Below are 23,247 nucleotides of genomic sequence, written 5' to 3'. Positions count from 1 at the left end.
ATTACGTTGGTTTGCTAAGAACCAGCTTCTCTTTTTATATAGGTCTTCCAACTTTTTTCTTTTGAGGTGACCTTGCTCCTTTCCCCATTCAATCATATTCTGTTTTACTGTTTGTTTAAATTTTATGCACATATCCAGGTAACTTTATTCTAGTATGAACAGAGGGTCTGAAATTTGGTTGCAAAGATCAACAGAAATTCGGGTAGAAATCACTATAGTCCAGAACTGATCTCTATTTATTCCATGCAGTGGAATTTAAGAACTGAATTATGATCTGACATGTTGATGTGAAGATGTTTTATCTGAATTATCCTATTTATAAGGGAAGAAGAGATATAAATTTGATCAAGAAGGGCCAATACATTGATTCATGTATATGTAAGCCTGGATATTAAGGCATATTTTTAACTGTGCACATCCCACTTTTCCACTCCATGGGGTGTCCACTTATTTTGTCTAATATGGAGATTTCAATACAATGCCACTCTCCAGCAGCTATGATGTAGTTGGCACCAAATAAATATGGCTACAGTTCCTAGAAGAATTTTTGACTAACTGTTCCATTGGATGGAGTATAAAACATCCACAGTATTTCCAGTCTATTGTCAAGATTCTCCCTTCTGCATCCCTTTGGATATTATGGAATAACCCAAGGGGGGGGGGGGGACAAGAATAAGAACTCTTACTCCAGTCGTGTTAAATCTTCCAGAGCTCCAACAAGAAAAAAGTGGATATCTGATATCTATCTGTTCAAGTTTGTATATCTTTATATTTGCAGAAGTATGTTTCTTGGAGAAGCAAAAAACCTGATATTATGCCATAGCATAAGTTTTTTAATTCCATAGACAAATTAAATTACTTGTTTAATTTGCTTATGGAATCTTCATACATTCAATGAACCAATGCAGAAAGGAGATAATATGATTAGTGAAGTGTCACTGGTATGTTTTTCTTTAACTTCTAGATTTTGAATGAACCTGATAATTGTGTAGCCTGCTTCTTGTTGATTGTTTCCCATTCTTTTACATTTGCTTTCCATTATTTCAATTTCATGACAATCATTCTTCATTTGGAAGCTAGTTATTATTATTATTATTATTATTATTATTATTATTATTATTATTATTATTATTATTATTATTATTATTATTATTTCGTGTCACCTTCAAGGAGTCCAAAGACTCATCACGGGAGGACACTTAAACATACTGTACAACTCTCCATCTCCACTACTACACAGTACCTCTACTACCAATCACCTACATCAATGCCATCTACTGCCCACCACCACCACCACAGCTAGTATTTTTTGTCTGTAAATTGCATGTGTTCTGAAGGACTGATTTGTCTGTATGTGGTATGAAAAACCGAGCTTCCGGGAGAAAAAAACCCTGCTACCCCCGTATGAGATCAGCTAGCTCACCTTCAATTGAAAAAGGTCCACATAAAGATTCCTCCCATCATGACGAGAATCGAACTTAGGCTTTTTCTAATCAAAGGGTGCAATGTACCGTCGTTCTTCCAAATGCACTACAGAGGCACTCATAGTCCATAAACTCTTCTGAGCCTGAGAAGTCTTTCTTTGATGATCCACAACCTCTTCCATCTTTACATTTTTTATTATTTCTTCATCTTTCAGATTTAGTTCTTTTTTTTAAAGAACTAAATCTGAAGTTTTTTTAATTTTTTGGTTTATCCTCAATTTTTTTATTAAGAAATCTTTTCTTTTTGATGATCTTCTCTGCATATTAAAATCTTTCGATTGTCTTACTTGCTCTTCTGTTTCTTCTTTGGTTTCTCCTTATATAACAGTTTCATATGTATGCATTTTGTATTGTATTGGTTCAGTTGATATGCTAGGTTCATTATTGGTAGTTTCAACTAATATCTTTCCACCCATATTTGACTGGAAAAGTGGCTACTGCAGTTCTGGATTTTTGGTGCTAATTTCTGGCTGATTAGGGTTGTGCACTTTTCATGACTTTATGAAATATAGTTTGCTTGAAATTGGCATCAGTACAAGACTGAATTGGAAGATCTGAAAACTCTTCTTTCTACCACTCCAGTATGTGCACTGTTCTAATTGGCACTATCGATGCACCCTCTCTTTCAATGAAAGTTCTGAATGCACAGATGATAAAGCAATGTTCAGATTTTTACATTTCTGACAGGGATTGAGACAATGATATTATTATTATTTTTTTCAGACCTCCGTGGAGTCAAAAGACTCATCATAGGAGGTCTTTCCTAGGAAACACAAAGTCTATCATACGACTCCTTGATCTCATTAACTGTTCTTACTCTCACCACTCTATCATGCAATGCATTCCATGGTTCAACCAACCTCCATGCAAAGAAACCACTCCTCACCCTTTTGCTCACAGCTTCCTTCCGTAACTTTCAGGGATGGTCCCTTGTCATCGCTCCATCCCCGTGTTTCACCAAACAAAAGAACTCCAAAGTGTCAACCCTGTTACTACTTCTCAACAGTTAAAAAATCTCAATCATATCACCTCTCCTTCTTCTATCTACCAAACTCTGCAATCCACATCCCCTCAGCCGATCTTCATAACTAACATTGTACAGTCCTGAAACCATCCTTGTTATCTGCTTCTGTACCCTTTCCACAGTTAATTTATCCCCTTCAAATCCTGGGGACCAAATTTGAGAATAATAATCTAAGTGCGGTATGATCAGGTCTTAAACAATGGAATGATAAATCTCATATCTCTTAGAGGTCAGTGTCCTTCTCAGTATTGCAGCAATCCTCTGGGATACATTCACCGCCATTACAATATGTTCTCTGAATTTCAGGTTTCAATCAATCATCACATCAAAATTTCTTCTCTCCCCTGCTTCTTCCAGTATAGCTCCATCAACAGAGTATACTGACTCCCATCGATGTATCCCACACTTCGGCTTTACATTTTGCTGCATTAAAATGATACACCCATTCCTTTGCCCATCTCTCTAGTTTATTCAAATCCTCTTGCAGGGATGCCACATCTGCAGTATTACTAATAACCCTTCCTAGCTTCACATAAACTGCAAACAACTTAAGATCCTCCAACAATCCACTAACAATGTCATTGATATAAATGTCAAAAAATACATTTCCCAGTACTGAGCCCTGTGAAAGCTCACTTGTAATCTTCTGCCATCTTGATATTGCACCACCATACACAACTCTCTAATACCTGTCAGATAGCCAATCCTGAATCCAGTTGACTAACCTTACATCTAAACCAATGTGCTGCAATTTAAATATCAGCTTATCATATGGCACCCTGTCAAATGCCTTTGTAAAATCCAAAAAAAATGGCAGTATATTCCTTTCCCTCATCAACCGCTTTTGTAAAGTTATTATAAAAGGCTATCATATTACTAAAGCAAGTGCCCTCCTCCTTATCAAATCCATGTTGATATTCACATATAATATTACCCTCATCTGCTGAATGCTGAATATGGTCCCTCACTAATTTCCCCAAGGTCTTAACAACTATTGATGAGACACAAATTGGTCAATAATTAGACACTTTCGGTCTGCTACTGCCCTTATGGTACTATGTTATGTTCCTTCCATTCCTTGGATACCTTTCCCATAGCCAGACTTTCATTAAAAAGCCATGTCAAAGGAGCTGTCAGTTCTTTAGCACATTCTCTCAAAATCTGTGGCGAATTATCATCCAGTCCCACAGCTTTACTGACACTCAGATAATCAGTATTTGAAAAACACTCTCAACTTGCACCTCTAAACCATGAACCTGCCTATCCTTCTACTATTAAAACATACTTCTCCAGGATAAAATACTCGAATAAAGTGTTCATGGCACAACTCCACTATAAGCTCTTTCATCAGTCAATCTTTTCCCATTTTTATCCCACAATCATTTCTCCTCCTACTGGCCATATAGCTAAAAAATTCCCTACTCTTTTCTTTGGATCTTAGGAGCAATCTCTTCTCATTCTCCACTTTCACCTTCCTTACCATGCCAGTCACTCTCCTTGCCTAAGTCATATTCTTCATGCATCTACTCTCTGCCTGTCTCCTTATATCTCTTCCATAACCTCTTTTTCACGTGTCCTCTTCTTCACTCGTGGAATACAGCTTACTATTGCTGCTAACAAATATTCTTTCGCAATTTTCCAAGCACTAATGATATCTTGCGCTTCCAATTATGCTATCCATGGAACTTCCACAAGTAGCTATTATAATGAACTGCCTTATAATTCCACATACGTTCCCTTCTCTTTGATACAACTACATGTCTTCCAAGTCAAAACCACATGGTCAATCTCTCCAATTAGGGGAAGAAATGCTATCTCAGTTATAATCAGCTCTTCTGATGCCATGACAAAATCCAAAACTCTTGAACCTCGTGTTCCTTCTATTTCATGTTACCTATGACATTTGTCCCTCAAGAATTCTAGAAACTCCGTTCCCTTATTACTACATGTGTTTCCTCTTCCCAATTTATACTGCCATAGTTAAAATCATCCCATAACAATCATACTTCTTGGACTTCCAATGCTCAACTGCCTAAACACATCCTGCTCCTCACCCTTTGTGCTCATTGGCTTGTAGCAACACCCCACTAAATATCCTGTCTTGCCCCCCCTCTACCTCACCCTATATGCTTTGAAACCCAGTATTGTCACTGCCTTCCAAAGCCTCCAATCTTAGAGGACATAAGCAGTACTCTACCACTGAGTTTTCCCTTTCTATCCTGCCAAAAAATGCTGTACCCTGCTACTTCTATTCCTGTTAGTATATGATCTTCCACCAACCACATCTCAGAGATCCCTATAATCTTCAGACAGGTTGAAGCTATCAGCACCATCAAATGATCTCCTTTATTCTGGATACTCCTAGCATTACTACAAAGAATAAAAATGTTATTGTTTCTATACTTATCATTATCTCCTCCAGACTCCACTGGACTCAGCGTTACATGATGTCTTCCCCCTTCCCCAAAGCACCCATTCCCATAAGAGGCAACCCCTACAATCATCCATCCTGAGAATTCTAGTTTCCCTGCATTGACACACTGATTTGTCTTTCCTCATTCAAATGCAAGCAGTCTCTTGCATACAGTTCCTTTCTGTCCTCAAATGTCCTCCAAGCATCAACATATTCCAATCCTCTCTTCTGACACATTCTGGCTATCGTACTATTCATTATTACTGCTCAGTTTGTCATTATCATATCTGGGCAACACACACACTTTCCTCTTTGGGTACAACCTCAAGCATGAATCTCAGATCTCTCACTACCCAATTTACAATGCCTTTCAAGCCATTCATGCTCACCATCACAATCATCTCATCCAACCTTTCACCATGCTCAATTGTCATAGCCACACTTTCTATCATTCCTCCAAGCAAATACTCCTCTGGCATCCTATCTTGCACACCACAGATCATCGAGTCTTCATATATCACAGCTCTTACTACTCTGTTCCTTAATTGCTCACCTGCATCCCTCACTCTCTCCCCTCTAACCCTTTCTCTCTCTGTTCCCTTACTTACCTGCTGTCCTGGCATCACTCTATCCCTGGTTCCAGCACTCCCCCACATTTTTCTCATTCCTTCTCTATGACTGTTTCTATTCTCTCCTCTTCTGTCATTCTCATAACTCTCTCTCATTCACTCTCTTCTACTGTTTCTATTCTTTCCTCATCTTATCATTTCCATAACTCTCTCTCACTGCTGCTCTGATTCGCCTTGCATTCATCTCTTCCATTCACCTAATCTCATCTTTCACACTTCTCATCTCATTCCCAAGACATTCCGCTTCCTCTTGTTTGCCATTCATCCTCTGAATTAAGACCATCTCCAAAAACATCACAATCATTCAAAGTTTCCACACTCCCTGCTCTTATTTTTTCATTCATATTTCGCTCATTATTCTCATTCTATCACACTACTCATCTCTCTAGGTTGAGATTCTCCCGCACCTGATGCAACAAGGTCAGTTATGGTAATCTCTAACTCGCTATGTTCTTCCTGTTGCCTACATTTTGCGCATATACGTACTCCCCCTCTTCTCTCACCCACCATATACCCAACTTTCAGGACACATATCACAAGCACCGCATGCCATAAAATCCTGTGGTACATTATGCAGAATATAATCCTTAAATGGAGGAGGGCTTGGTGACATGCCATTTGTAATTGTGCTGTGGCTGTTGCCATTATTTAAATAGTTCCAATTTTGTATCATTCCAATTTTAGTATATGTACTGCTGAAGCAAGTACATAACATTAGATCTCCATACAATTGAAACATTTTGCTTTGGGGCAATTGCCAACCAAGTGGTCATATGAAACACAATGGCGATGTAAATGATGAAGGCAGTAGAGGTTCGATGTAGTGGTGGTGGATACGGAGAGTTGCAGTGTAGGTGTCCTCCCTTGATAAGTCTTCGAACTCTTTGGAGGTGTCACGAAATAAAAAATAAAAAAATAAAAATAATAATAATAATAATAATAATTACAGGAATTACTGTGCTACCTTCAAATGTAAAACCCTGTAATACTTTATCCTGTGTTTCCCTATCTTTAATTACAATGAAATATTTCCCTCTGCAGAATCCTGAAATAATAAACCTTAATAGTCCTCAATTAATTCTTTTAAAATCTTAATCACCTGTCTCACTCTTCTTCACATTCCGGAGGAATTTCAATTCCTAGAGTTTGCACCCTTAGAAGAATAGGCAGTAGATGTTTGACTGTAAGGATTATTCAATAATCCTGTGGTATAGAAACAACTGTACACCAGTAGCAAATGCTATATTTGAGCTACTATAACATGGTAGCTCTGATACAGCAAAACGTAATCCTGTAGATCAGATATTAGCTGCACCATCAGCAATCTTAATCTAAGCCCTAGTCACATCTCCTAGCTTGTGATCTCTGGTAAACGCTGGGCAACATCCCAGTAGGCTAAAGTGACAGGTGAAACATATCAGGGTCAATCACCGAATATGCAGATTACCTCAGATTACAGAAAGAAACAAGAGAAACCATTTTAATGTAATGGCAGCCAATGACCAGACTATTGACATAGTCAGTATGAAGAATTAAGGAATAGACTGAAAGCCCTCTAGGAAACCCTCATTCAGATGAAGTCAGAGGTCACTGTAGAAACTTAAAATTCTGGAAAAGACCCCTCATCATGTCGACATACAACGTAAGAACACTCCTTAAATGTGGAAAACTACATGAACTTTTTTCTGGGAGCTCAAGAAACCCAAATTGATCTCATATGCATTCAAGAACATTGATGGTAGAAAGAAGAAGATTGGAATGTAATAGCAACCCATCATAACAGGAAATTCATTTACAGCTCGGCAGACCCAAATGGAACAGGAGGTGTAGGCTTCTTCATCACTAATAAACTGTACCAAAACATAGCTTCAATCACCAAATTATGCAGCAGAATAATAAAACTCTCTTTACGAACAAACCCAAGAGCCAACATAATTGCTACTTATTCCCCTATTGAGGATGCCTCATTAGATCAAAAGACTGACTACTATACCAATTTAGAACAAGCTATTTGTGCAGTTTCACTACATGACTTAGTGGGTGGCAACATCAATGGGAGGGTGGGAAAGGACTCGAGTGCTCGAATTTTGTAATGCTCATGACCTCATCACTATTCAATCAAGATTTCCTCACAGGGAAGGAAGAGTCTGGACCTGGCAACAGGAACCAAAGCATAGATAGATCACATATTAGTAAGAGAAAAGTGTATTCATTCCATTAAAAACTGTCGAGCATATAGTACAGTACAACTGGGATCCAATCACAGAATCCTTAGTTTTCATATAAAACTAACTCTACGTTCCACAAATTTGAGCAAATTAAGAAAACATTCCTATAATTGGCAGCACCTAACTGATCCATCAATAGCCTGTATATTTCAGGAAAAAATAGCAAAGGAAATAGAACAACGAAATTTGGAATATACTCAAATCGATTCCTTCTGCTCAATACTCTGCCCAGAAATTACTGGACAATAGACCAAAACCGCAGAAAAACGACTGGGTCATCCCCTCGACAGTAGAACTCTGACACATGAGAAATCAGATCATCAAACAACATATCTGTCAATACAATTCTAAACCTACCACATATCTATTAAACCTTGCTATCACCAATCACTTTAAAGCTGACCGTGAACAATTTGTAAACACCATATGTCTTGATTTGGAAAGAGCCAACTGTGCAGGAAATCAAAAAAATATTTTTCAAAAAGTCAATCAACTGTGTAAAAAAGCCACAACCAAAAACACTAGTAGAGTGGTGAAGGAAAATGGAGAAGCCTTTCAAACCACAGCAGAATTTCTCACGGAATGGAGAGCATATTTTCATGAATTACTAAATGCTGACCACGCGGTTCATACCTCTCCCACCTATACCGCTTCACATATAAACCAATCTCTACTAGGGATACACACATAACTAAAACCAAACAAAGTTCCAGGACCTGACAATGTTGCTCCTGAAGCTATCATCTATGGAGGCAATATGCTAAATGCATTACTTTTGAACATCTGTAACATTGTACTAAACACTGGAATTGCTCCAGTAGATTGGACCAAAGGATACATCCTTCCCATCCCAAAGAAAGGTTCCCAGACCAAACTGACAAAGTACAGAGGAAATAGTCTTATCTCCACCACTTTAAAAGTTTACAATATAATGTTATTAAACAGGATTCAACCATCCATTAATCCCTCCTCAAGAAAAGCCAAGTAGCATTCCTCAGGGGAAGAAGCACTATAGAAAAATCCATTGTATTAGAAGGCTTATAGAAGGCTCCAGGAACAAACAGCTACCTGTCATTCTTACCTTCATCGACTTTACCAAAGTTTTTGACAGTATTAACAAACCCAAACTCTTTAAAATTCTGTCCCATTATGCATACCAGACAAAATCATTAAGGTAATACAGGCTCCCTACAAGGGGTTTCGAGTACAAGTCCTAGTCGATGGAATGTTAACTAACCCATTCCCTATCTCTACAGGAGTCTTCCAAGGGACGTTCTCGTCCCCTTTTCTCTTTATTATTGCATTGGATTACATCTTTCAACAAACCAACTCACAGTTTGTCACTGAATTAAACTTCAATCAAGAAAGTGTCAAGTTGCAAGAACTCATCTATGCAGATGATGTCATCTTACTTGATCCAGATTACAACATAGCTCAACGGCATTTGGATGAACTTATTATCCTCGCTAACATGGTGGGATTAAAAATTAATTTTTCCAAAACTAAAGTTCTACCCATTTTGGCTGACGGTTCCTCATATCACCTTAACTACAAAATCTAAAATGTACATACCTTCAAATATCTTGGCTCTTATATTATGGACACTGATTATGATATAAAGCCCAAAAACAAAAGGCACTAGCAGTCTTTGGTACTATGACTCTCATATGGAAATCATCTCTTGTTTGCTTAGAAACTAAAATTAGACTTTTTAAGGGCACAGCATGAACTATATTTTTATATGCATCCCAAACTTGGATTATCTCAACAGCAAATAGCCAAAATCTCATTAACAGATTTGGAATCATATCTCTTAGAAAAATACAATAGTAATTTAGTTACTAACACCCTTACTAACCACACTCTTACCCAGCTTCCATAGATGTCCTCTAGTCCTCCCACCACCAATCCTGTTCTCAAAAATATCCTCTGAATTAATCCTATAGAAACCCTTCAGCAATTTGAATGTCTCAATCATATCTCCCCTTTTCCGCCTATCAACCAATTTCTGCAACCCACAAATCTTCAACCTGTTTTCATAAGGTTCATTCCATAGACCTGCTATCATCTTGGTCACTCGCCTCTGGATCCTCTCCACCTCCTCCCCATCAAAAAGGAACCGAGGTGACCAAATCCGGACACAGTAGACAAGATGGAGTCTTATCAAGGCTCGATACAGAGGAACAATAACCTGTTTGTCTCTGCTCATCAAAGTATTCTTCAGCATCCAAGTAATTTCATGAGTTGATTTAGCCACTTTTGTGATGTGCCCCCTAAACTTCAACTCCCTATCCACTAACACTCCCAAGTCCCTGGCCTCATCAATCTCCTGGAGTACAATTCCACCAATGTGATATACTGCTGCTAATCTTTTCACCCCAAAATGCATAACCTTACATTTTGCCACATTAAATTGACATCCATTCTCCTTAGCCCAGACCTCCAATCTATCCAAATCATCCTGCAAAAGTTTGACATCTTCTGCATTCACTATTGCCCTACCCAACTTAGCATCATCAGCGAAGAAATGAACCGTTCCTCTTGGTTCCTTCCCTATATCGTTAATGAACAAATTAAACAGCAGTGGTCCAAGAACAGAACCCTGCAGCACACCACTAGTTACAGGCCATCTTTTGGACTCTACTCCTGAGTAAACTACTCTCTGGTATCTCTCCATCAATCACCCCCAATCCATCTCACCAACCCTGTGTCCATTCCCATATGTTGCAGTTTACGGATTAGATTTCCATGTGGTATCCTGTCAAAGGCCTTAGCCAGGTCCAGCAGTATCACTGTAAACCCATTATTAAACATATCATTCATAGTGAAGAATTTATGGAGACACAACACATGTGTTATAATAATTACTTATAATTAAGAAAATAATATTCGACATTTCAGCCTCTGCATTGAGGTCATCATCAGGAAAACATACATATGTGCAGGACACAAGCTACAGAACACTACACAAAAGTAAGATGAATCTAAATGCTTTGTTAATCATTTACCCTAGCCTGACCTCTGGTGAAAACAAATAAAAATATATACAAAATTAAAAATTAATTCATAAAATAAAATAGACTTTTCATACTTATCAATATAATAATATACAGATGATAACAAAAAAAGTTTTATAGTGGAACTACATTCAACAATTTCTAAAGCCCATACATATCAAGGTTTTCTTCTGTTTGGGGTTGTTCTGGATGCTTATATGGGTTGAAGATAGGTCCTCCAAATTCTTGGAATTATTAATCCATCATTTCATTGTTGTTTAGATTTGGATGATCTTTCAGCATTTCTCAGGGTTCTTTGAACTTTCAAACCAGGATTTGGTGCAGTGTAGGGACTTGGTACCTTCTAGTCAATTCTGGGACATGTTTTACCATAGTGGAGGAATTTAATGTGCCATTTACATTCATCTTTTCTTATTGGAATGGTGCACCCTGTTTCCTCTATGTAAGGTAGGTTGCAGGTGCACTGAATTTTGTAAATCCCTGGGTGGACAAGGTATGGAAGAAGATCTTTGGATGGGCTGAGTAAATTTCTTAATTTTGCAGGCGGTTTGAAGGTTGCCTCAATATCATATTTATGTAGTGTTCTATTTTTTTTAATTTTTTTTTTTTGCCCTTAATGTATGGTATAGCTATGGCATTCTTTTTTGCTTTTAATGGTATTTTTGTGGAGAATCTTGTGAACTGTTTCTTATTGTAGCCATTTTTTACAAACTTTTGGCTAATAATTTCATATTCTATTATTACTTTCTTAATTATAAGTAAGGTAATTATTATAATAAGTGTGTTGTGTCTCCATAACTTCTTCGCTATGAATGCAGATCACAGTGAAACCTTGAAAGAAAGAAAGGCAATGTGGTCATATTGGTTATGGACAAATTCTCTAATGCAATTACTAGATCTAGCACTCTTAATCCATTAGTGCATTGGATCAGATGCTGCCTAAGGGAATTAATCCTTAGTAATTGCATAAACTCCATTTCCTTACTCCAATATGCCTTCTCCTCCTTCCAGTCTATGTTCCCACAGTTGAAGTCCCCATTATAATTAATTATCTGCCCTCCACTCATTGAGCTTATTTGCTGATGCATACCATCCCCTGGTTTATAAAAGCATTCAACTTCTACTCTCTTAAGTTGCAGTTCATCAGCTATTATCAATAATACCCCCCACCTCCTTCTTTACCCTCTGTCCTCTCTGAACACACTATACACTTCATATTCTATATGACTAAGTATAAACATAAACAGTTAATATAAATATATAGAGTTTCCTGTTTATATTGTCTTCTCCTGGTGCTTTCCTATTTTTCATCTTAATTATTGTATTTTTTGTATTTTTTTAGTTCTGACATTGTGGCATTATCATCCAGATCAGCGATTTTCAACCGGTGTGCCATGAGAGGTCTTCAGGTGTGCTGCGAGATTTATGAAAAAAAATTAATTGAAAAAAATAATGTTGTAATTTGCGCATTTATTTATTAGCGTCTGGTCTTCCATCTTCTTGTGTGTGTAAATCAATCAAAATTATGCCTATTTTTTGCCAGATCATCACAAAATTAAAAGAATATATTTTTAACATGCCACAGAATTTTAATAATTAGTCAGGTGTGCCGTGTTATGAAAAAGGTTGAAAATCACTGATCTAGATCATTCTTTGTTGTATAAAATTTTATTTCTTTACTTTCATCAGTTGAGAGATTTTGAAAATAAGTTACCCATTTTTCTAAATCTATTGATTGTATTTTAACCTTTTCTTTTATTTCTTTATTAATGTACTTTATTATTTTAAAGGTTTCTGATTGTGGTTTAGATATATCCTTTTCTAGTTCAATTACAAAATTGTTTCTTATCTCTCTCTATGTTTTATTTTTCTTTTTCCTTACTTCTTGTTTTACAATTGTACTGTTTCTTTTGTGTTCTATTTTTACTTTTACAGCATTGGAATTTAACCACCTCTGTGGTAACTCTCTTTTTTTTTCATTGTTATCTGTTCTATTTCTTTGTTCCAGTTTCATAGTCTATTTTTCTATTTCATTTATTATTTATTCCTAAGCTTTCTGTTACTGTTTTTGTCAGGAATTTGTTTCAGATTTTCCTATTCATCTTCTACAGTATGGTGCAAAAAGAAAACAGTATTGAATAATTATAATGATATATGTTATGGAGTAAATGAGTTTATTAACAAAGAATATCTGTTTACACATGATGATATGTACATCCATAACCATCAACAAACCATTAATGTGAAGGTAATCTGTCATCTTGAAGAACGAAGGTTGGGTCATATACTGGACATATCGTGTAATTTTATCCCTTAATTCATCAAGGTTTAAAGGCATCACGTGTTAACAGTTTGTGGTCTCTCCAAATGCCTTTTGTATTGTGGCAGAACACTCCCAGTATATCAGAACCTCTCAATTAAGACAATGATCACACCATTGCTTGTGGCACACTTGTGGAAATGACAAAGAAACTGCTTACAATCATGTGGTAGGCTTGGATCATTAGCTCCAAGAACTCCATATGAATGAAAATAATGCTTAACAAATCTTTTCTTCCAATGTCAACACCATTGCTACAGATAAATGAAATGACGTAGACTATGCATATTCAGTAATAATGTGCATGTATTTGAATGGCAAATCTCATAGCACGTGTACTTAAGGGGAGTCGAAACTCAGTACTGTTTTTTTTTTTTTTTGTGATATACCATATGTCATTTGATTCATGTATTGTGTCTGTTTTAAAATCAGTGCCTTTCTGATATTGTTCCTAGTTTTGGGATCTTGTAATCAAGACATTTTGTAACTTAGCTGTTAGTTATTTTTCATTTTATTTATTTTTAGCTTGTAAAAGGTCAAATTTCTATTAGTCGTTCAGTCCACTAGTTATAAAATACAATATTGTTCTTCATAAATTTATGTGTCATCATCATTACACCTGCTTTTATATTTTGTTCTTTTTTTTACTCAACTATAGATGTGTATATAGTTATTTGCTTCTGCAGTACCTTTGACAGTGTCTCACAACACACACTACAAACTTGGTCTCCCTCCATAATGTTCTAGCAGAGTATCAGCAGGATTACTTGCCAGCTGATTAGGATGCCTCTAACAGACATATTATTATTGGGTTCAATCCCATTCACTATCTGGAGGCCAGCCTGCAAGAAGTTGCTTTATTACTGTACCATCAAATGGAGTAGATACTGGAACTCTAGTTCAGAAATAAGTGTGTTGAGCAAACCCAGTAAGGTCAACACCTACACTGCTTGTGGGAAGAAAGGAGGAAACAAAAGTTGGAGGTCCTAATCTGGAGATGAAATGCCAGGAGCTATTTCACATCTCCAAAGAGCAGAGAAGTAATATTTCACAAGACAATGAAAAACATGTATCCCTAAAAGTTTAGGATTCCTCCAACTAGAAGAAATAAGTTTTCAAGGAGGCTATTTGTTTCCACAAATTGATTTCTGGCAAGATGAACCACAACATACCTCAGGAAACTGCCAATAACTTGGCATTGAGAGGCTACATGTTGCACAATGATCAGCCCATAATAGCCCATCTCCTTATCAAAGCATCATTGCCTCAATAAAGAGTACACTAACATGTAGGGACAAGGAGTTAGCTGGTCCATTGTATAAAGCACTAGTCAGACCATTATTCTGCTCACATTTGGTCACCTAGTTTTCATTGTAATATGGAAATACTGGAGAAGGTTGAGAGATGAGTAAATAAAGCAATATCAGAAGTCTGGAAAGTTGGCCATGGAGAGAAATAAAAGGAATGCATATTATAAAGTTTACTGGATAGGAGACAAAGAGGTGATATGGTAGAGATGTTTAAGTTAGTGAGAGAATTTATCAGATTAAGACAGATGGGATTATAAGAAGACCAAAAAATTAGAGTGGAAGAACCAAAGGCAATTGTGTAAGAGTGTGATGAAGAAGAGTAGGAGTAATAGATTTTTCATGGAGAACTCTAGGTGAATGGGACACATTACCAGAACATGTTATAAAAGCAATGAGTGTTAAGGATTTTGAGGTTCAATATGATAAATATGTTACTAGTTGAGAGAACATCCCATGATGAGTCTTTTAACCTTATGAAGGATATGATGATGATGATGATTATAATAATCAAGAACGAATGACTTGAGTGGTAATGTAAGTCGGGCAGCGAGAGATATGAGATTTTTGCTTGAGACTGTATGGAAGAAGACAGAGAGAGGAAAAATAGTGTGCGTGTTGCCTAGGTATGATAATGATGAGCTGAGCAGAAGAGCGGTGATATTGAATGACATAATAGCGAGAATGTGTGACAAGAGAGGACTGGTATATGTGGATGCTTGGAGTGCGTTTGAGAAAAGAGAGGAGTTGTATGCGAGAGACCGTTTACATTTGAATGAGGAAGGACGTAGGCATCTGGAGAGATTGCTGTTCTGAACGAGTCAGTGTGTCCCAGGGAGGATGATAGCAGGGGTGGCCTCTTGTGGGAATGGATTCTTGGGAGAAGGGAGACAATGTCAGGTAACACTGAGCCCAGTGGAGTCCAGAAGGGATAATGCTGGGTATAGAAACAATGGCATTTATATGCTGTATACTAATGCCAGGAGTATCTGGAATAAGGGAGAGGAATTGGTGGCGCAGATAGCATCAGCCTGGCCAAAAATTATTGCGATCACTGAGACGTGGTTGACAGAAGGGGATATAACAACAGGAATAGAAGTCGCTGGGTATAGCATTTTTCGTCAGGATAGGAGGGAAAAGAGTGGTGGTGGGGTACTGCTTATGATAAGTGATGACCTATGACCTCTAAGAGTGGAGAATTTGGAAGGAAGTGAGACAAATGATTTTGAGAGCGTATGGTGTGAGGTAGAGGTAGGCAAGACAGGATATTTAGTGGGGTGTTGCTACAGACCCAGGAGCACAGAGGATGGGGACCAGGAGATGTTTAGACAGCTAAGTTTAGCAAGTGCAAGAAGAATGATTGTTATGGGAGATTTTAACTTCAGTAGTATAAATTAGAGAGAGGAAGATGCATGTAGCAATAGGGGAATGGAATTTCTAGAATTCTTGAGGGACAAATGTTTTAGGCAACATGTAACAGAGGGAACAAGAGGTTCAAGAGTTTTGGATTTGGTTATAGCATCGGAAGAGTTGATAATAACTGAGTTGACGTCTCTCCCACAAATTGGAGAGAGAGTGACCACATGATTTTGACTTGGAAAATGAATAGACATGCAGGAGTATCAAAGAGACGGGAACTTATGTGGAATTATAAGGCAGGTGATTATAATAGTCTTAGACGTCAACTTCGGGAAGTTTCATGGAGGGAGGAATTGGAAGGCCGGGATATCACTAGTGCTTGGGAAATTGTGAAAGAATATTTGTTATCAGCAATGGTAAGTTGTATACCACGAGTGAAGAAGAGGACGCAATTTGGAGTAAAGTGGATGACAAACAATATTAAACAGGAATTGCATGCGAAAAAGAGGCTATGGAAGATATATAAGGAGATAGGTGAAGAGATGCATGAGGAATATAAGACACAGGCCAGAAGAGAGACTAGTGTGGTAAGGAAAGCGAAACTGGAATATGAGAGGAGATTGGCCCTAAGATGCAAAGAAAATCCTAGGGAATTTTTTAGCTATGTGGCCAGTAGGAGGAGAAATGACTGTGGAAGAATGATATTGTGGGATAAAAATGGGAATAGAGTGACTGATGCAGAGGACATAGTGGAATTGTTCAATGAACACTTTATTGGAGTATTTCATCCTAGAGGAGTCAGTTTTAATGCTAGAGGGATAGGACTGGTACGAGGTCTGGAGGTACAGGAGGAGAGTGTGTTTCAGATACTGAGTACTCTGGATGTCAGTAAAGCTGTGGGACTGGATGGTATTTCACCATGAGTTTTGAGAGAATGTGCTAGGGAATTGACAGTGCCTTTAACATGGCTTTTCAATGAAAGTCTGGCTTTAGCAAACATGCCCAGGGAATGGAAGGAAGGTAAGATAGTGCCATTGCATAAGGGTGGTAACAGACTGGAAGTGTCTAATTATAGACCAGTCTGTGTGTCATCAGTAGTTGTTAAGATCTTGGAGAAAGTAGTGAGATACCGTATACAGCGCTGGGCAGATGAGGGTAATGTTATCTGTGAGAGTCAACATGGATATGTGAAAGGGCCCTCTTGTTTTAGCAACATGCTAGCCTTTTATAATAAAGTTACAAGAATATTAGATGAGGGAAAGGCATATACTGCAATTTTCTTAGACTTAGCAAAGGCATTTGACAGGGTGCCACATGGGAAGCTGATATTTAAGTTGCACCACATGGGTCTGGATGTCAGATTGGTCAACTGGATTCAGGATTGGCTGTCTGATAGGTATCAGAGAGTTGTGTATGGTGGAGCAGTTTCCAGGAGGCAGAGGGTTACAAGTGGGGTCCCACAGGGCTCAGTACTAGGACCTATATTGTTTAACCTTTATATCAATGACATAGCCAGTGGATTGCAGGGGGATATTCAGTTGTTTGCAGATGATGCGAAGCTGGGAAGGATTATTAGTAATAGTGCAGATGTGGTAGCCCTGCAAGAGGATTTAAATAAGCTAGATAGATGGGCAAATGAATGGGGTTTCGGTTTAATGCAGCAAAATGTAAGGTCTTGAGGTTTGGGAAACATCGATGGGATGCTGCATACTCTATGGGAGGAGTTATACTGGAGGAAGTAGGTGAGACAAGAGATCTGGGGTTGATGATTGATAGAAACCTGAAGTTTAGGGGACATATTGCAAAGGTGGTGAAGGTAACACAGAGGATTGCTGCTATTATGAGAAGGACACTGACCTGCAGAGATAAGAGGGTTATCATTCCGTTGTATAAGTCTCTGATCAGACCACACTTGGACTATTGTTCTCAGATTTGGTCCCCAGGATTTGAAGGGGATAAATTAACTGTGGAAAGGATACAAAGACGGATGACAAAGATGGTTTCAGGACTGTACAAGGATAGTTATGAGGATCGGCTGAGAGAATGTGGACTGCAGAGTTTGGTGGATAGAAGAAGGAGAGGTGATATGATTGAGACTTTTAAACTGTTGAGAGGTGGTTACAGGGTTGACACTGGGGAGTTCTTTCGCTTGGTTGATCAGCGGGAAGGAGTGATGACAAGAGGCCATCCCTGGAAGTTACGAAAGGAAACTGTGAGCAAGAGGGTAAGGAGTGGTTTCTTTGTGTGGAGGGTGGTTGAGCCGTGGAATGCATTGCCTGATGGAGTGGTGGGAGCGAGAACGGTCAGTGAGTTTAAAGAGTGGTATGATAGACTTTGTGTTTCTCAGGGGTGGAACCTCCTTTCAGTGAGTCTTGACAGACTTTATGTCTCAGGAAGGACCTCCCTCGATGAGTCTTTTGACTCCTTGGAGGCCTGGATGATAATAATAATAATAATAATAATAATAATAGTTTTAGTAAAAATCTAATTCAGCATAATATTTATCACAGTTCCATTTTATTCTATGATGATGATGATGCTAATCAAAAAACCAGCTTTGTGTTTTTTACCATGAAGCATCAATATGATTAACCATCAATATGTAAGTCTGTCTTTTCTTATGCATATTAAATCTTAATGCATATTCTTGTGCATAGTCTTGTAAAAATATAGCTTAGATGAAATTTAAGTCTATCCAAAATCACTATATTGCCATATCCAACTCTCATTATGTAGATACGATTTCTTAAATGAGATCGTGTCTGTATAATCTGTTTCCCCTTCACAGTGCCCCTTTCTTTTTATGAAAGAAACAAATCAAAAACATATACATTATATTCTCTATTAACATAATAATATAGAAATAAATAGTAACATTTCCTCTGTAACATTACTAATGTTTCTTTAAGTAAGTTAATGTTCTCAATTGTTTTAATAAAAGTCTTACCACAATCACTCTTCTGTAACCATTCATGAAGAGAAACTCCTTGCTCACAGCACTGCTGAGCATACTGGAATTTTGAACGACATACTGATGAATTGGGATGAACACTGTAATTAATATCATTCTGGCAGGCTTTTGTGTAGGGAGATGGATCAAGAAACAGTTCACAAGAGTTGCTGGTAAAGTTACATATTTCTGGAGAAACAGGTTCAACAACTATAATACGCTCAAATGTGCACTTCTCACGGCTACCTCTGGCCAACCAACTGTAGGCAAAGTCATAAACATTTTCTGTAATATAACCATCTCTATGATATAAATCATCACTTGAATCAAAGTTGCATATACCTGGTTATAAATACAAAAATGGTTTCAGTCAGCAATTGTTGTGATTTACAAATTTTTGATAATTACTGAAAATGAGTTACACATAATAATGAAAATGCATTTGGAGAGGGGAGGGGTGCTTTCTTTATTTACTCATACTCACAAAAAATTATAAAGCTATTATTCATTTTAGATGAGTAATACATTTATAACCATTGTTATAGTGTGTAGGTGGGCAAAGAGTTACAAAATTCGGCTCTTCTGCACTTGAGATCAAATGTGATACTTTTCAAATGAATTCAGCTTCTAATAAGCAGGGTAGCAGCACTGTAGCTATCAAAAAATTACCTATTACCTACGGACTTTCACTGACACCAAACTGCTGAAGGATTTAAGTTAACAGCATTAAACTAATGATGATTTTCCTGAGAATAGAAAGGGGTCTAATTGATTGTTTGTTTTGGGGTTTAATGGTGCAAGGACAGCCATGATCATACAGCACCAAAAACAGGTGTAATAAATAAGGGGTTTATACAGGTCTAAATCCATATACAAAAATCATTTCTTAGAAGTATACTATTTAATAAATAAGTAAGACAACATAAAATCAAGTAGAAAACAAATGTAATAGATGTGTATAAAACAGATGTAAAAAGTTTAAGAAATATTAAAATTCATAAAACGCATTTACAGTAACATAAGCATATATACTTTACATGAGGTAAAGATAATTCTCTGTAAAAATTTAAGAAACAAGTTGACAGATAGTTGATGAGTCTGATAAAACATGCCAGGGGGGGCAGAACTCAGACAATTAAAAGCAGATGAAATAATGACTGCACTTATTGGCAAAACTAAGGTAGTCAATTAAGATTTTGGTGATGTATAGTCCAGAGTCACAAAACTTACACATAGGTATGTCATAACCCCTCAGAAGAAAGGTGTGGGTGAGATGACTAGGACAATAATGAGCCAAGCAACAACAATTTCCTCTGTTCAAATCCTGCACAGACTAGACTGGCATAATTTAATTTTAGGAGTAATTTGGTAGAGCTTATTATTATTCTTTATGTTTCAAGATAGCTGCCTGGGAGAAGAGTTTTAATGTGATAATTTGCCAATAATCTGTGTATAGTACAGGAAGATGGTAGATATTTGAGACATTTGAGTTGCTGATTGAGCAGCAATTGCTGCTCGATCAGCAACTGTGAAACCGTTGTGCTCAAGGACAGAGAGATGGTGGCTGGTATATCTGCCTTTCATTTGTTGGATTTCTTCCGATATTTCTTTGCTGTTGGAAGATTTTGATATAGAAGAAGTAAATTGGATCCAGGTTTCCTTTTAGCTCTGATGACTGATGTGTCTTGTTTGGGCTCAAGTTCATTTAAAAGCATTTAAGTTCATTGTTGTGGGATACCTACAAAAAATATCTCAAGCTTTCATCTGGGCTTTTTTGACTGCTGTGCAATCATCATTCTACCGTGGCTTAGATGTTTTAAGAATTACAGTTGCTGCTGTTACATACTTCGCTGCATCACTGATAAGAGATGTAGCAACTACTGGAGAATCAAAAAGCTAATGAGCAAAAGGTGAATTAGTCAGCGTGCCAAATTTACCACAAATTTTCCACTTTTCTATATGGTAACTCTACTATGATATAGTAGAGTTACCATATAGAAAAGTGGAAAACACAGGAGAGTGATTGCTGCCAAATGCAAGGTGTCTGGACTTCAAAGTTTTATTGATTATATACCTGGCTGTACTGTTTTAGAATACCCAAATGTGGAATTTTGTTTTTTGTCACCTAATACAACATCCTTAATACAACCACTAGACCAGGGTGTGATCACTACCTTCAAAACTTACTACACAAGAAAAACATTCCAGTACATTTTGGATAAATTAGATAAGGGAAATTTACTGACAGTTATTGAAATTATTATTATTATTAGGAACCATGTGATAAATAAAGAGAAAATTAACGTAGCGATAGAAACACAAGAAACACTCAAGCATGAAAATGAAGAACACTGCAGAAAGAGGTAAACACATTCAAGTGTCAAATGGAACACATGCTACAAAAAGAAAAAAAAAAGAACTTGAAATTGAGGGAATAACAAAAGAAAATACAGAAGATTTAAGCAACATAATGTAAATGATCAACAGCAAAATTGGCATTGAAGTTGCAACCACAGACATTGCCTCTATTAACATGTTCATTGCCAATCATGTGATATCGCGCGATGCGAGTTCTCACCAAACAGCAGATCACGCGTTATCGCGTGGACACCGCTAACTAAATAAAAAAATAAAAAAAATTTGCCCACCACATGAAATTCCAATTTTCAGCTTGGCAATGAATGTGTTAACCGAGGCCCACAAAAAATAAAGATAGACCGCCACCAATCATCGCTCGTTTTACCAGCAGAAGTCTTGCAGCAAGCAAGAAAACAAGGCCAACAACATCAATCCCAACTTACAAGAAACTCCCAACACCAATCTATATAACTGAACACTGAACTCCATATTTCAAAAATCTTTTATACCAAGCAAGGAAGACAAAAACAGAGAAAGACTACAAGTTCCTGTAGACTAAGGATTCACAGATATTTATGAGAAAGAATGAAAATGCTCGAGTTTATATAATCACAAGAGAATCCGACCTATACAACCTACCAATATAAAACACTAACTCTTCTCATCCTTAAGAACAAGATTAGAAATTACTTAAAAACTATATAATGGAGATCTCAAACATAGGCGAACATATCCAGTCAGACAATATAAACTTAAGTTCTTTGACTCTGAAGAAATGATCAGACAACACTTCCATCAATACCAACTTCACTATCATATCATACACATAAACATAAGAAGTATAAAAAACACTGGCTTACACTGATAACACTGCTCAACTACACTATGACAAACATAGATGCGCTAATACTGACCAAAGTTGCAATAAACGACACAGAAATTTAAGCATATAACATTAATAATTACCAAATCTACAACTTATGTAGACCAAACAAACTGAAAAACAAACTCATTTCAAACATGCGGAAACACTAATTTTGGAAATCACAAATAGCCACAAACATAGTATTAAATACACAATAAAATAAACACAATATACAGACACCCTGATAATAATCCACTCAGCTTTCTTCATGAGTTAGAAGCATGGCTAAGCGGTATCGAACCCTGTACAACACATAAGCTCATCCTAATAGGAGACATTAATATAAATACTCTTGACCATGCTTCTTCAACCACTATCACATACCTTGATATACTAAGTCAGTACAACATAAACCCTACCATTAACTCCCCAACAAGAGAAGAAATATTCAACAACACACTAACACAATCATGCATTGATCATATCAACATATGGGCTCCCATCCATACATATACATCATCAGTAATTAATGTCAAAATTGCCAATCACTACTTTGTCTCAACTTCATTTTATTATGCTACCCCTCCCCACCACCACCACAAAAGTCGACAAAACTCAATCATATTAAAGAACATTGTCGATAACCATATCAAAAATACAGACTGGAATTGCCTACTTAAAATAAATGATCCTGTTACATTATATGAGAATTTTCAACTAAAGTTCACAGAAATATACAAAAAAGAAACAAAGCCTACACAATCGAGATGACAAACAGACAACAATCCATGGATAAATGATGACATACTAAATAGAATTACTGTAAAAGAAAACCTATGGAAAAAGCTAAAAAAAGTCACCCAGTAACACACATTTATAAACCTTATACAAAACCACAAGAAATCAACTAACAACAAAAATTCGTAGGGCAAAAAGACACTACTTCCAAAAATTCATGGAATATAACTACAACATAAAGCAAAACATGGGCTACACTCAACAAATTAGTAACTCGAAAAAAGAAAATTTCAGCACAAGATTTCATTGCAAAATGCTTCGGTCAGGACACAAACCAAGAGGAACTAGCAAACTCATTCAACCATGCCTTCACAAACAATATCACACAACTCAAAAAAAGACAAACTACCAACGATCAACAAAAAAACTACCTACACAAAGTCAACAACAAACTATGTATTTTCCACCCGTAACAAAACAGGAACAGAAAGAAGCACTCTTACAACTAAAACCAAAGACCACTCCAGGAATAGACAAAATAAGACTCACAGCCCT

General features: G+C 37.0%; 1 protein-coding gene across 4 annotated transcripts in view; it reads right to left on the bottom strand.

Moving 5' to 3' along the window:
• The window catches only part of LOC150094462 (hemocytin-like), a 2,636,009-nt gene that overhangs the window by 450,893 nt on the left and 2,161,869 nt on the right, over window positions 1-23,247 (bottom strand). For all 4 annotated transcript variants that reach the window (XM_090412206.1, XM_090412207.1, XM_090412208.1 and 1 more), the window contains one exon: window positions 18,729-19,073. In XM_090412206.1, coding sequence (XP_090268332.1) covers window positions 18,729-19,073 — 345 coding nt within the window. The remainder of the gene's footprint in view (window positions 1-18,728; window positions 19,074-23,247) is intronic.

Source organism: Typopeltis vanoorti, chromosome 22 (assembly GCF_054136105.1).
Source record: "Typopeltis vanoorti isolate ZY-2024b chromosome 22, IOZ_Tvanoo_1.0, whole genome shotgun sequence".
Taxonomy (NCBI): Eukaryota; Metazoa; Arthropoda; class Arachnida; order Uropygi; family Thelyphonidae; genus Typopeltis; species Typopeltis vanoorti.
The sequence above is the reverse complement of the archived record's forward strand: the minus strand, read 5'-3'. Positions and strand labels throughout refer to the sequence as shown.